The 14,126-nt window shown below is 39.3% G+C and overlaps 1 protein-coding gene across 1 annotated transcript in view; it reads right to left on the bottom strand.

Annotated features, from left to right (window-relative positions):
- Positions 1-1,027: 1,027 nt before the first annotated feature.
- Positions 1,028-14,126, bottom strand: part of antxr1b (ANTXR cell adhesion molecule 1b) — a 79,181-nt gene continuing 66,082 nt past the window's right edge. The window contains 1 exon segment of the mRNA XM_056466237.1: positions 1,028-7,447. Coding sequence (XP_056322212.1) covers positions 7,046-7,447 — 402 coding nt within the window. The 3' untranslated portion in view covers positions 1,028-7,045.

Genomic DNA, 14,126 nt, shown 5'->3' with positions numbered 1-14,126 from the left:
AACCTATAGTTGGGAAGGTGCTATAATAATTGGGTTATATGTTGGGGTATTTTAAACCCAACTATTTTAACTGGGTTGTTGTTATTCTTCTTTTAAAAATCCATACAGGAAAGACATGCAATGCTGCTGGACAAGTGGGCAGGCACTAATGCCCTCTATTGGTGGATCTCATGTGAGTGACAGCTTGATCCCGCCCTCAAGTAAGTTAACACCAATCAGAGAAGATGCTATGTTTTGATTCAGAATTATGAAGATGCCTTCATTCAAACTTGTAAGTAGATGGTCCATTTATAAAAGAGACTGCAATATTATGTACAATGTTATTGTGCATGGGGGAAAAGCAGTCGTTCTGTACTAGTGTGAAGTGAATGTGAGTTTACAGAGGATTTTCAGAAGAATTTCATTATGAAAATTAGCACAACAACCACTTTGGATAAGGCTTTTGGACAATAGAGTGAAGGTTGAAGGACGAAATCACCTTACAGAGAATCTCCACATTTTTCAATGGTGAGCACAGAACAAAGCTTGCACTGAGTCATGCACAGTTATACCAGGAATGCATGTTAAAGCCGATCATTTAATGGACCTAGAGCTTTTAAAGAGACCTTGAGCTTGGAGAAAATGGAAAAAACAACAACATTTAATGATACATAAGACTGGCGGATGTCAAGGTGACTGAATTATCTTGTATTATCGTTGAACACTCAAAAGAAACGTTCAAATGTAATTCAGAGATAATGCTGATCTCTAACCCAGCGCCGTCAGCAGCACTTCTGTGACTTCAAGAGTTCATATTAAATGTTTTCTTTTCAATGGTGTGAACGGATTCAAGGTCATTTTTATGACGCTCGCCACAGCAGAGTTTAAGATGTGTCTCTCAGTGCTGAAATTCTGTTAGCCAATATAAATGACGCTGATCCAAATGTTAGACGCTCAATATGTTCAATACGGCATGTGAAATTAAAAATGAAAACACTGTAAAACACAATAGACTGATTTCATGAGGCCACCTTTATTTTAAAAGATTTATTTTTTGCCTTTATTAGATAGGACAGTATTTAGACAGGAAGTGAAGTTGGAGAGAGAGAGAGGGAGGTAGGGCAGGGAAATGTCCTCGAGCCGGGATTCGAACTTGGGATGCCCTGACATGCTACTGCACCATATGTCAGCGCGCTAACCACAAGGTTATTGCGCCGACATGAGGCTGCCTTTTTAAAAGTGAAATCGAGGCTGTGGTGGGAAGAAACCCTATCGCCTGATGCTCACAGGAACGTTGTATTCCTGGCTGTATTTCTTATCAGCAAAAAGAAAGTGACACAAATTGATCATTTCACCGCCTTCTGAGTGACCCGAAGGTCCGTTCTGAATGAATAGTGAAAATATAAAGGGATATCAGACCTCATTTACAGCTAAGTTAAGGGAAAAGGCTCTAATTAGCTAATGTTTTCTTTCCCAAACACACGGTTTAGATGCCATTTATCAAACGGATTCTTTCACTATATTAGACTTGTCATGATACTGAATCTCTGTACTGAAATATATAAAAAATTGTCAATTACCCACTAACATTGAAGCGCTGTTGAGCGCGTTCTTAAACACCACTGATTTGCCGTAGTATTCACCAGCGCTCAACAGAAATGACTGTGATTGGCTGAGAAGGTCATCAGTTCACTGCACTTTACCAATGTTTAATGAGTGCAAACACAGACCTGCAATCGACTGATCTTCGCGGCTTTAACATGCTCTAGTGTTCTTGCACTCGGTGCAGAGCGGTGAACCGATGGCCTTTGCGCATCAAAAAAAGATGACGAAGCACAATAAACGCAATGCGGTGGCTTTTGGAGGCGTGAGATGCTTTTTGCAAGCGCAGATAGATGCTCAAGACAGTTCTGGAGGAAATAACAATCGAATATTAATAATACTGAAGCGCTGTGATGACAGACTTCAGCTGAGGGATTTCAGAATGAGCAAAACAACATTTCAGATGTTTTGCGATGTGCTGGAAACGCTGCTTTGTCAGTGTTTTAGGTGTATTACGGTAGGGGAAGCCCAAACGCATGTCCTGGGTGAGGTGCATGATGTCAAATGCTCCAGGAAGCGAAATCTGAGAGAAAGTAAAATCGTGAATAAAAATAAGAGTTATCCAACCTTCTTTTGGCTTAATCTTAACTGTTTTAGAGCTGTTTTAGATCTGGTCTTGACAAGAGACCAAAATAAAGAAGCTTTACTTTTATGATTGTGCTATTGTCATTGTAGATTGCACACCTAACATAGTAGGTTACCTAATATGGTAAATTATTTAGATATTGTCCACAAATTTCTGGGAATTACCACCTCAAAATCAGTCATTTTTATGTTTTTTACGAAAAACCACAAAAAATAAACATAAAAAAGGGGGTCTGACACATTTTCAAAATGTATGTGCATCTTTGTATTTCTGTTAAAGCATTTTTAATGTGATTATTCCAAATTATGCACATAAAACCAGGCAGATGAAAATTTATTTACACACTGTTAAGCGGTCTCAAACTTGTATGACTTTGTTTAGCAAAATATACTGAAAGGAAAGAACAACAGAACAAAAAGCATGACATGAGGGGGAGCAAATGACACAATTTTCACTTTTCAGCAATTCCTGTAAGTACGAACATCACAACAGCTCAAAAACCATTTACATCAAGCTCCTCATGAGTTTTTACGGTAGCACTTTATTTTGATGGTCAATTTGAGTATAAGTAGACTGTCTGCTTAATATCTGATGATACTGCTTCTTCAGCAGACATTTAACTGACTATAAAACTCAGCAAGTACATGTCAACTTACACTAACCCCAACCCCCACCGAACAGTCTACTTATAATCTAATGAGAATTAGTTGGCATGTAGATGCAATGTAACTTAATTCAATAAATGGACCATCAAAATAAAGTGTGAGCGTTTTTACTCACGGATGTTTATTCGTAGCACAGCTTTTTGCAAAGTATCTGTATATACATAATAAAAGTCTGCATCGTTCGTCAAGCGTTCAGTTAGAAATGTGATCTGCATTGCTATTTCAGGCCAGACGTTGTATAATTCCCTTTATTATTGGTCTGCTCTGTCATCACGTCACTTTGTAGACTGATCTGGAAGCCTAATGAATTTCTAATGGGCTGTAAATGTAGCTGTTTTTAGTTTATGGGTAAAATACACTGGGTTAACTTAACCTGAAGAAACCTTATAAAGACTGGAACAGCAGGTCAACAAGCACATAAACTCGCATGCCTGTGTTAGATGGAGAGAGCAGTTTCTCTTCTAATATAGATAACGCAGAGTTATTTTACACCAACTTAAAGCTGCTTTTCTGAACTCCTGCATGGGAAATTCACTGGGGATTTTATGGCTTCATTCATTGGGTTCAGCTTTGGTCAATTTTCCGTCTGTTCTTGCTTGAATGTTTTATCCTGCAGATCTTTTCTTGACGCATTCAAAATGCATTAAAGGGATAGTTCACCCAAAATGGAAAATTCTGCCATCATTTACTCTCCCTTCTCTTGTTTTAAACCTGACACATACAAAAGAAGATATTTTGAAAACTGTTGGAAGCTCGTAGTCATTGGCTTCTATAGTATTTGTTTTTCCTACTACTGTATGCAAGTCGGTGATTACAAGTTTCTAACATTCTTCAAAGTATCTTCTTTAGTGTTAGACAGAAAAATGAAACTCAAAGATTTGGAGCCACTTCAGATGGTAAAAAATGATTATATTTTTATTTTTAGATGAACTATCCCTTTAAAACTGAACCTTAACTACACTCAAGTACCACAGGATCATTAATACTGATGCTTCTCGCTCAATCCCTTCTGCACAGCTAAGATGCTAATAAAACATAATTTACAAGGTAATTTTGGACTAGCAGTAAAGCCAGTAGACATTAGAATATGGCTTTTAAGAATAATTTGCAACAGATTAGTCAAATATTAACACACATTAGTTCATTAATTAACTCAAGAATTCGACAGTCCATTATCATTTACTCTGATTATGTCATCGTTACTCAATGTTGATGTATGTGTACTCGCCAGGCAGTCAAATATTTGCTTTCTGTAGAAATGATTTTGTGAGGTCAAAAATAATCATATTTGCATTGTTTATTGTACACTGTAAAACCCAATAAGTTAAGGTAACTCAAACCATTTGGGGAAAACGATTGCAACAAACCATTTAAGTTCAATATTTAATCCTAATGAATACTGTGAACTTACTCCATTTGAGTAAATGAAGCAATTTGAGCTCAGTAAAACCCAATAAATGAAGAGAACTCAAACCAACTGAGTACTGTAAAACCCAATAAGTGAAGGCAACTCAAACCGTTTGAGGAAACCGATTGCAGCAAACCATTTGAGTTAAACTAATCTATATGAGTACTGTGAACTTACTCCATATAAATTGAAGTAATGAGGTATTCAATTAACTCATTACCTTCAACACGGAGTTCAAAACTCTTTTCAAATGACTAGAATTAACTTTCAGTCAATTTTGAGTTAACTACACTCAACATTTGATAAAGTTGACTGTTGGGCTTTATAGTGTAAGTGGGCTTTAGTTTTGCAGTCTGTGACTTTAAAACTCTTTAAAGCAGGATGGGTTTTTATTACCTTTTTTATTTGCAATAGAATTATTATAATTTTAAGACTTTTTTTGCATCTGATTATTATTTAATATAATAGCATAATTTCATTTTCAAGGTTGGTACAGTATATTTATACACATACACTACCTGACAAAAGTCTTGTCGCCTATTCAAGTTTTAGGAACAACAAATAATAATTTGGCTTCTAGTTCAACATTTGGTATCAGAAGTGGCTTATATGAAAGGCAAAGGCCTCTAGATTATGCTTATTTTACTAAAATAAAATATGATCATGCCTTGATTTTTAATGATTTCATTAGGACAGTAAGGTCTGACTTTGCTTAGACAAAAGTCTTGTCACTGAACAGAAATAATGTCCAGTATAGAATATAAAGTCATGCTGCAGTGGAAACAGAATGAATATTGTGTCTGACTCCATCATGAGCTTGGAGGACTGCATCCATACATCTCTGCAATGACTCAAATCACTGATTAATAAAGTCATCTGGAATGGTGAAGAAAGCGTTCTTGCAGGACTCCCAGAGTTCATCAAGACTCTTTGAATTCATCTTCAATGCCTCCTTCTTCATATTACCCAAGACATGCTCAATAATGTTCATGTCTGGTGACTGGGCTGGCCAATCCTGGAGCAGCTTGACCTTCTTTTCTTTCAGGAGCTGTGATGTGGAGGCTGAAGTATGAGAAGGAGCGCTATCCTGCTGAAGAATTTGCCCTCTCCTGTGGTTTGTAATGTAATGGGCAGCACAAATGTCTTGATACCTCAGGCTGTTGATGTTGCCGTCCTCTCTGCAGATCTCTCGCACGCCCCCATACTGAATGTAACCCCAAACCATGATTTTTCCTTCACCAAACTTGACTGATTTCTGTGAGAATCTTGGGTCCATGCGGGTTCCAGTAGGTCTTCTGCAGAGTTTGTGATGATTGGGATGCAGTTCAACAGATGATTCATCAGATCAGAAAAGTCAAGGTATTATTTGTTGCTCTTACAACTGTGATCAACGACAACACTTTTGTCAGGTTGTGTATATTAATCTCATTCGTTTATTCATTCATTTTCTTTTCCGCTTAGTCCCTTTATTAATCTGGGGTCGCCACAGCGGAATGAACCGCCAACTTATCCAGCATTTGTTGCCCTTCCAGCTGCAACCCATCACTGGGAAACACATACACACATATTTACACACTCATACACTACGGACAATTTAGCCTACCCAATCCACCTGTACTCCATGTCTTTGGACTGTGGGGGAAACCGGAGCACCCGGAGGAAACCCACGCGAACGCAAGGAGAACATGCAAACTCCACCCAGAAACGCCAACTGACCCAGCCGAGGCTCGAACCAGCGACCTTCTTGCTGTGAGGCGACAGCACTACCTACTGCGCCACTATATTAATCTCAAACAATATTATTCCTCCATGTTATTATTACATGTTATTATTGGTGTGGACGGAGCTAATCTAAAACCTTTTAAAGAGAAAAGCAAGATGATATTGAAGTCAACAAAGTCAAAAAACATAAAAAGCCTCTTACACATGCGATTTAAGGAAATACACACCTTTAAATGTTTCTCGACCAATCAGAATCAAATGTGCAATAACACAGTCACAATCCCATCGGCAGCCATTATCACAACCCAGGCTCATTCTGAGAACGTTGTCCTGGGGACGTTTCTGGAGGCCGCGAAATACGTCCCGGGAGGTACGTATTTTTGCAGTTTTTGTTTTCGCGAGTCCGCGAGAGGCCGATGTGCGCGCTTTTTCCCGCGCCGTTCTCGCATAAACCTGCTAGAGGCCGCTGTCGAACGACCTTCCGCCTGTCTGCCTGGATGACAGGATGATTGACCGTGCGACCGGCCAATCGGAGGGCTGACCTACCCTCCTCCGTCCCTACACCCAACCAACGACGGTTCACAAAAGCCGTCCAGAAAAAGAAAAGCCCTCGTCTGATTTTTACCACGTTTTCGGATTTTGACCACATTCTCACCCTGTGACGAACTTGTTCGCTTTGTTTTTGGTTTCTTACCTGATTTCTGGAACCGCTCTTCCCTGGACTCGAACCCGGTCGTCGTCGCCTCTCTGCACCTCGAGTCCGCCAGAGTACACGAAGAGCTAACTGGACAAACTGGTTCCAGCGGGAAAGCCCTCCACACGGAGGCGAGCGGCCGGCTGGCCGGCCGGCAAGCGCCGAAGGGAACAGCGTCACACCGCCCCGCAGCGTTCGCTTAAAGAAATGAAATGCAGCCGTACGTACCCCAGGCTAAGTATTTCGCGGTCTCCAGAAACGTCCCTGGGACTACGTTCTCAGAATGAGCCTGGGTTGCATTACCAACAGTAACAATCGCTCCTTTCTAATGGCTGGAAAATGTTGTGTTAGATTTTGCCGGCAGCAGCTTTTCTTGTGCAAATCTCTACTCAGTCCTGGTAGTAGTGTGGTTCATCGGGATCTGGGCGTGGCGGTGGGCGGGAAGGGGGCGGAGCTCTTGTGTGTGGACCCTCATCAGGGGGTGGAGACAAATGCGATGTGGGTGGAGGCAGAGTCACACTGATGCTCAGACAGGCAGGGGGAAGAGCTCTGGTTGGAGGAGGAGTGTAAGGAGGCGGGGTTATGGAGTCTGGGGGTGGAGTCAATGGAAGAGGAGGCAGGGTCAAGTTTGGAGAGTGGGCGGAGCAGCGTGGGGTGGGCGGGAGTGTGCCCTGTGGTACAGGAGGGCATCTGCTGTGGGGCAGGCTGTAGATGGGACTGGACGGGTTGTTGTAATGCGGGTATCGAGGAGGCGGGCAGGATTTGACACGGGTCAATTTCATACAGCGACCCTACAGAGTGAAAAATAAACAGCAGTTTAAATTAAAGCTTAATGTGGACTGTTTGTAAATGCCTCCTCAGCCAAGTTTTTTTAAGCAAGGTCATGTTAAATTGATTAAAAGTGAAGTTTAAAAACATCTATAATGTTAGTGAAGACTTGTGGTTGGTATAAATGCTGCTCTTTCAATCCTGAAAAAATGTAGCATGTTTTTTACAGAGCTATAAATAGGGACAATGGTTTTCCACCAATGGCTTAACCAGCAAATTGACACTGAAAATAGAACATTTAGCCTGTATGTCAGGATTTAAAAATGACATTTTAAAATACATTCAAATTGAAAATAGTTCATATTTACACAATATTGCTGTATTTTTCAAGTATGAAAGATTATTCAAAATCAAAATAGCACACACACACACACACACACACACACGCACACACACACACACACACACACACACACACACACACACACACAGAGAGAGTATGGGTCTCTTTTATAACATGAATCATTAGAAGTTAAGTAAAGACCATGTTCCACAAAGACATTTTGTAAATTTCCATATATACAGTTGAAGTCAGAACTATTAGCCCCCCTGTTTATTTTTTTCCCAAATATCAGTTTAACGGAGAGAAGATTACTTTAACACATTTCTAAACATAATAGTGTTAATAACTCATCTCTAATAACTGATTTATTTTATCTTTGTCATGATGACAGTAAATAATATTAGACTAGATATTCTTCAAGACACTTTTATATAGCTTAAAGTGACATTTAAAGGCTCAACTAGGTTAACTAGGTTAACTAGGCAGGTTAGGGTAATTAGGCAAGTTATTGTATAATGATGGTTTGTAGAAAAATAAAAACTGCTTTTATTCTAGCCAAAATAAAACAAATAAGACTTTCTCCAGAAGAAAAAATATTATCAGACATACTGTGAAAACGTCCTTGCTCTGTTAAACATCATTTGGGAAATATTTAAAAAAAGAGAAAAACAATCAAATGGGGGCTAATAATTCTGACTTCAACTGTGTATATATATATATATATATATATGTATACATACATGCATACATACATACATATATGTGTGTGTGTGCGTGTGTGTGTGTGTGTGTGTGTGTGTGTGTGTGTGTGTGTGTGAAAAGTCAAATTTGGTTGGTAAAGTGCATTGCTAAGCACTTCATATAGGCATAATTTAATGTGAAATTTTCTTAGTATTTTGATATTTTTTTAACCTCATTTGAAAATATTTTTGAAAATGATTTATCCATTTCTCAGTGAATATAGACAATATATGGTGCATTTTAACAAAACATTATTTAACAAAACTGTTTTAATAAACAGTTATATCTATTAAGATAAAAGTGTGGTCATCTAACATCTTTAGAAACAGAAAGATAATACATTTTTAAAAAGTTAAATTGGGTGTTGAAAAAAATGTATTTTATTGTTCTCTTAAACTTTCATTGTTATTATTTTTTTACTTAATATTTCCCCTAACATTTTCATTGGTGTGTACTAACATTTGCATAGCGATCTTAAGTTACAGTGCATCTGGAAAGAATTCATAGCGCTTCACTTTTCCTACATTTTTTAATGTTACAGCCTTATTCCAAAATGGATTAAATTAATTTATTTCCCCAATATTCTACACACAATCCCCCATAATGAAAATGTGAAAAAAGGGTTAGTGAAATTGTTGCAAATTTATTAAAAAAAAAAAAAACCTGAAAAATCACATGTACAGACATATTCACAGCCTTAAATTGAGCTCAGGTACATTCCGTTTCCACTGATCATTCTTGAGATGTTTCAGCAGCTTTATTAGAGTTCACCTGTGGTAAATTCAGCTGATTGGACATGATTTGAAAAGGCATACACCTGTCTATATAAGGTCCCAGGGTTGACAGTGCATGTCAAAGCACAAACCAAGCATAAAGACAAAGGAATTGTCTGTAGACCTCCGAGACAGGATTGTCTCGAGGCACAAGGCTGGAGAAGGCTACAGAAAAAAATTCTGCTGCTCTGAAAGTTCCAATGAGCACAGCAGCCTCCATCATCCGTAAGTGGAAGATGTTTGAAACCACCAGGACTCTTCCTAGAGCTGGCCGGCCATCTAAGCTGAGTGATCGGGGAAGAAAGGCCTTAGTCAGGGAGGTCTACAGTATAGTCACTCTGTCTGAGCTCCAGCGTTCTTTTGTGGAGAGACGAGAACCTTACAGAAGGACAACCATCTGTTCAGCAATCCACCAATCAGGCCTGTATGATAGAGTGGCCAGACGGAAGCCACTCCTCGCCTGGAATTTGCCAAAAGGCATCTGAAGGACTCTCAGACCATAAGAAACTAAATTCTCTGGTCTGATGAGATAAAATTGAACTCTTTGGAGTGAATGCCAGACGTTACGTTTGGAGAATCACCAGGCTAATACCTAATACAGTGAAGCATGGGGGTGGCAGCATCATGCTGTGGGGATGTTTTTCAGCAGCAGGAACTGGAAGACTAGTCAGGATCGAGGGAAAGATGAATGAAAACGTGCTTCAGAGCGCTCTTGACCTCAGACTGGGGTGACGGTTCATCTTCCAGCAGGACAATGACCCAAAGCACACCGCCAAATATCAATGGAGTGGCTTCACAACAACTCTGTGAATGTCCTTGAGTGGCCCAGCCAGAGCCCAGACCTAAATCCTATTGAACATCTCTGGAGAGATCTGAAAATGGCTGTACACCATCGCTTCCCATCCAACCTGATAGAGCTTGAGAGGTACTGCAAAGAGGAATGGGCAAAGATTCCCAACGACAGGTGTGCCAAGCTTGTGGCATCATATTCAAAAAGACTTGAGGCTGTAATTGCTGTAAAGGTGCATCAACAAAGTATTGAGCGAAGGCTGTGAATACTGATGCACATGTGATTTATCAGGTTTTTTATTTGTAATAAATTTAAAACAGTTAAAAAACTCTTTTCACATTGTCATTATGGGGTATTGTGTGTAGAATGTTGAGGAAATAAATTAATTTAATCCATTTGGGAATAAGGCTGTAACATAAAAAATTGTGGAAAAAGTGAAGTGCTATGAATATTTTACTGTTGCACTGTAATTTGTTAAATTAGCTTGAGTTTGTGCTTTGGTACTGTCGAATGTAATGCTTTTTACACAAGTATCTTATTGTATAGTATTTAAAAAAAATAAATAAAAGGCAGAAATGTAAGAAGTGTGTTCATTTATGCTAAGCACTCATATTGCATATTTTTAAGACATCAAACTCCTGTTAAAGAGAAGCTATTATGCCCCTTCTGACAAGATGTAAACTAAGTCTCTGAGGTCTCTAGAGTGTGTGTGAAGTTTCAGCCCAAAATACGACACTAATAATGTTTAATAACTTTCTGAAACTGACCCTTTTAGGCTTTGATCCTAACTGTGGCATTTTGGCGACTGTCGCTTTAAATTCAAAAGAAGGCGGAGCTACATGACATTTAAAAATCTAATGACAGTTATCTGCTTCTCACTCAGGGCTGTCTATGCTAATGAGGACGAGATGGTCACTGGTGGGCGGAGCTTTCCTCCACTGATGACACGTACAATGGGAGAATGTCAATCAAAGTGTTTCTAAAGACAAAGTGTGAATCTAAAAAATAGAATTAGTTATTTTTTTTACCATCGGAGGCTGGATTTTTGTATAAGTTCCCTTTAAAAGATGAAGTAAAAAGTCGACTTTCTTCTGACCTCTTTAAGAGAGTCTGCTTTCCCACATCATGGCTCTGATTTACAAAGACAGCATTCGTGAGATGGTTTCAGCACAGTTTACTGTTTCGTGTTATTTAGTTCAAAACAGTTTAATGAGTCAGCAGAAGCTTTTTTGTTTGCCTGTGAGGATTGAAGGCAATCGGACCGCTCCAAGTGTGAAGGCCGTCAGATTAGTGTCCAGCATTCCTCCATTTACCAGCTCTCTGGGGCGGGAGGTGTATAATGCTTTAAGCAGAGAGCGCTCCATTCATTGCTACTGGCGGCACTTATTGCTCACAGCTGGCCTTCTTTCATCTTCACTGTACCACACAATGCTTTTCATCTGCTTGTCACAATCTGCAGGAATCCAGAAAACTGCTTTCTTTGACCTTATATGGAGATGGAAACAGATGTCTGTGGTCCTGTTTAATGGGATTTTTCTTTAACTTAAAAGGGGCCTATTATGCAAAAATCCCTTATAAAGGGTTTGAACACAGTTGTGTGGCAGCAGTGTGTGAATATAATCAGCTTCTAATGGTCAAATTTTTTAATTTTCAATTATTTTATAATCACTTTTGATCAAATCAGTCTGCAGAAACACTTTGATTGACATTCTCCCTTTGTGTGTGTCATCAGAAGGGGAAAGCCCCACCCACTAGTGACCATCTCTCCCTCATTAGCATAGGGCGTTAGTCTTGTTTTTGAATCTGCCACTATGCTGACACAATCGACATGTGTAGCTCCGCCCTCTTTTGAAATATGCAATACCTCATTTAAATTTAAAGCAACAGTCACCAAAAAGCCACAATTCGGAGCTTAAAGGGTCAGTTTCAGAGAGTTATAAAACATTATTTTGCGCTGAAACTTCACACACATACTCTAGAGCAGGGGTCACCAATCTCGGTCCTGGAGGGCCGGTGTCCCTCCAGGGTTTAGCTCCAACTTGCCTCAACACACCTGCCTGGGTGTTTCAAGTATACCTAGTAAGACGTTGATTAGCTTGTTCAGGTGTGTTTGATTAGGGTTGGAGCTAAAATCTGCAGGACACCAGCCGTTCAGGAACAAGTTTGGTGACCCCTGCTCTAGGGACTTCTGAGAGTTATTTTAAATCTTGTAAAAAGGGGCACCTTTATCAGGATTATCAGGGTGCTTTCACACTAGCACATCCGCACCCGGGTTTGTTTGACGTCAGAGTACGGTATGTTTCGCTAGTGTGAACGCTGTCTTCTGAACTTGGGTGCACACCCACGAACCGGACCCGAGTCCACCTGAGGGTGCTTTCACACATTTGGTCCGAATGCCTGGTCCTTACCCAAGTTCAAGATTGTCCTCCCTTGGCTGATTTGTGTTCACACCGTCTTTTTTTCCTTCTGAACTCTGTTCGTTTGCATCCTCACGCTGATGTTTTGTGTACAGCTGTTGATAGGTGACTGCCACGAAAGCAAAGTACCAAAATGGAGACGTCCACATATCACAGTCTTTCTGCTTTTTTATTGAATCTTAATAAAGAGAGCCCACTTGCGTCAATCTGGTGCAAAAAAATATTAAAAACGTTCAGAACATCACGAGATGTCTACAGAAGTCGTTTTTGGAGGAGATAAGCAGACATTAAGTACGTTTACATGGACACCAATAATCTAATTTTGAATACGATTAAGACAAAACTAGGTCATAATCGAACTAAAGAGAAATCGAATTAAGACATGTGGAGTATGCCGATTTTGGTTTAGATATTTTTTTATTGATTTTCAGTATTTCAAATAAGAAACAACAATACAAACCCCAGACCCATACCAACCCAACAGCGGAATAACGAACGCTCACTTTAGCCAAAAATAAACAAATATAGAATTGTACATGTAGGTTTAAATACAAATACAAGGAAATAATAATAACAATAAATATTTTTTTTAAATGAAATAAATAAATTTTACAAACATATAACCATACATACCATATTTACAGCAAAATCTAATTATTTGAGATTTTCCACATAATCAATAAAAGGTTGCCACACTTTAAAAAACTTCCCTTCTGACCCTCTTAATGAAAACCTGATTTTTTCTAAATGAAGACATGACATAGTTTCTCTAATCCACTGAGTATGAGTAGGAGGATGAGAATCGTTCCATTTTAGCAAAATAGCCCTACGTGCCAGTAAAGTCGAAAAATCAATGATATTTCACTTTGAAGAAGGCAGCTGTATTTCCTCTGAAGTAACCCCATACAGTGCCACCTGTGGATCTGGTTCTAGCTTGTGCTGAAGAATCAGAGTATGCCGATTTTAATCGCATTATATAATAAGTGCAGTACAGACATGTAAACTCTCGAACTACTACCGTTATGTAGGACTTTTCGCCACGTTTTGCGACAGGATAGTCTATACACACACGGCTGTTTGACACGATTATCTGCACCTACAAAGTCAGTGAAGACCACAGACACCTGCATCATGAAATGCAGAGTTTTTTTTTTCTTCCATTCAGCGTGCGGTATGAACTTCCATTAAAACTACACTCTTCCAGCAGTTCATAGTTGCATTCAATATCTCATTTGTCACGGGGGCATGTGAAAGTGAAAGTGCCAAACCGCAGTTAAGGTCGACAAACTAAAAATGAAACACCCGAAATGACATGAAACTCTGAAGGAAACGTGGATAGCGCAGTGACACAATGACGTTAATCGAATCATGCGCTATAACATGTAAAACGGGATCATGAAAGGAACATTCAAAAAGCAACTCGTGTAAACACCTTAATCTTATTATTGTCTTATTCAGACTGGGGCAAATAATTCGATTACTGATGCGCATGTAAACATAGTCACTGTTTGCACTGGGCCAGTCCCGCTTGTAACCAAGGTAGATACAAACACACACACACACACACAGTTTTCATAACAATGATTGTTATGAAAACTAAAGTTTGTTGTATAGTTGGCGGTGCACTTTCGTTATTTG

This window comes from Danio aesculapii, chromosome 10, assembly GCF_903798145.1.
Source record: "Danio aesculapii chromosome 10, fDanAes4.1, whole genome shotgun sequence".
Classification (NCBI taxonomy): Eukaryota; Metazoa; Chordata; class Actinopteri; order Cypriniformes; family Danionidae; genus Danio; species Danio aesculapii.
The sequence above is the reverse complement of the archived record's forward strand: the minus strand, read 5'-3'. Positions and strand labels throughout refer to the sequence as shown.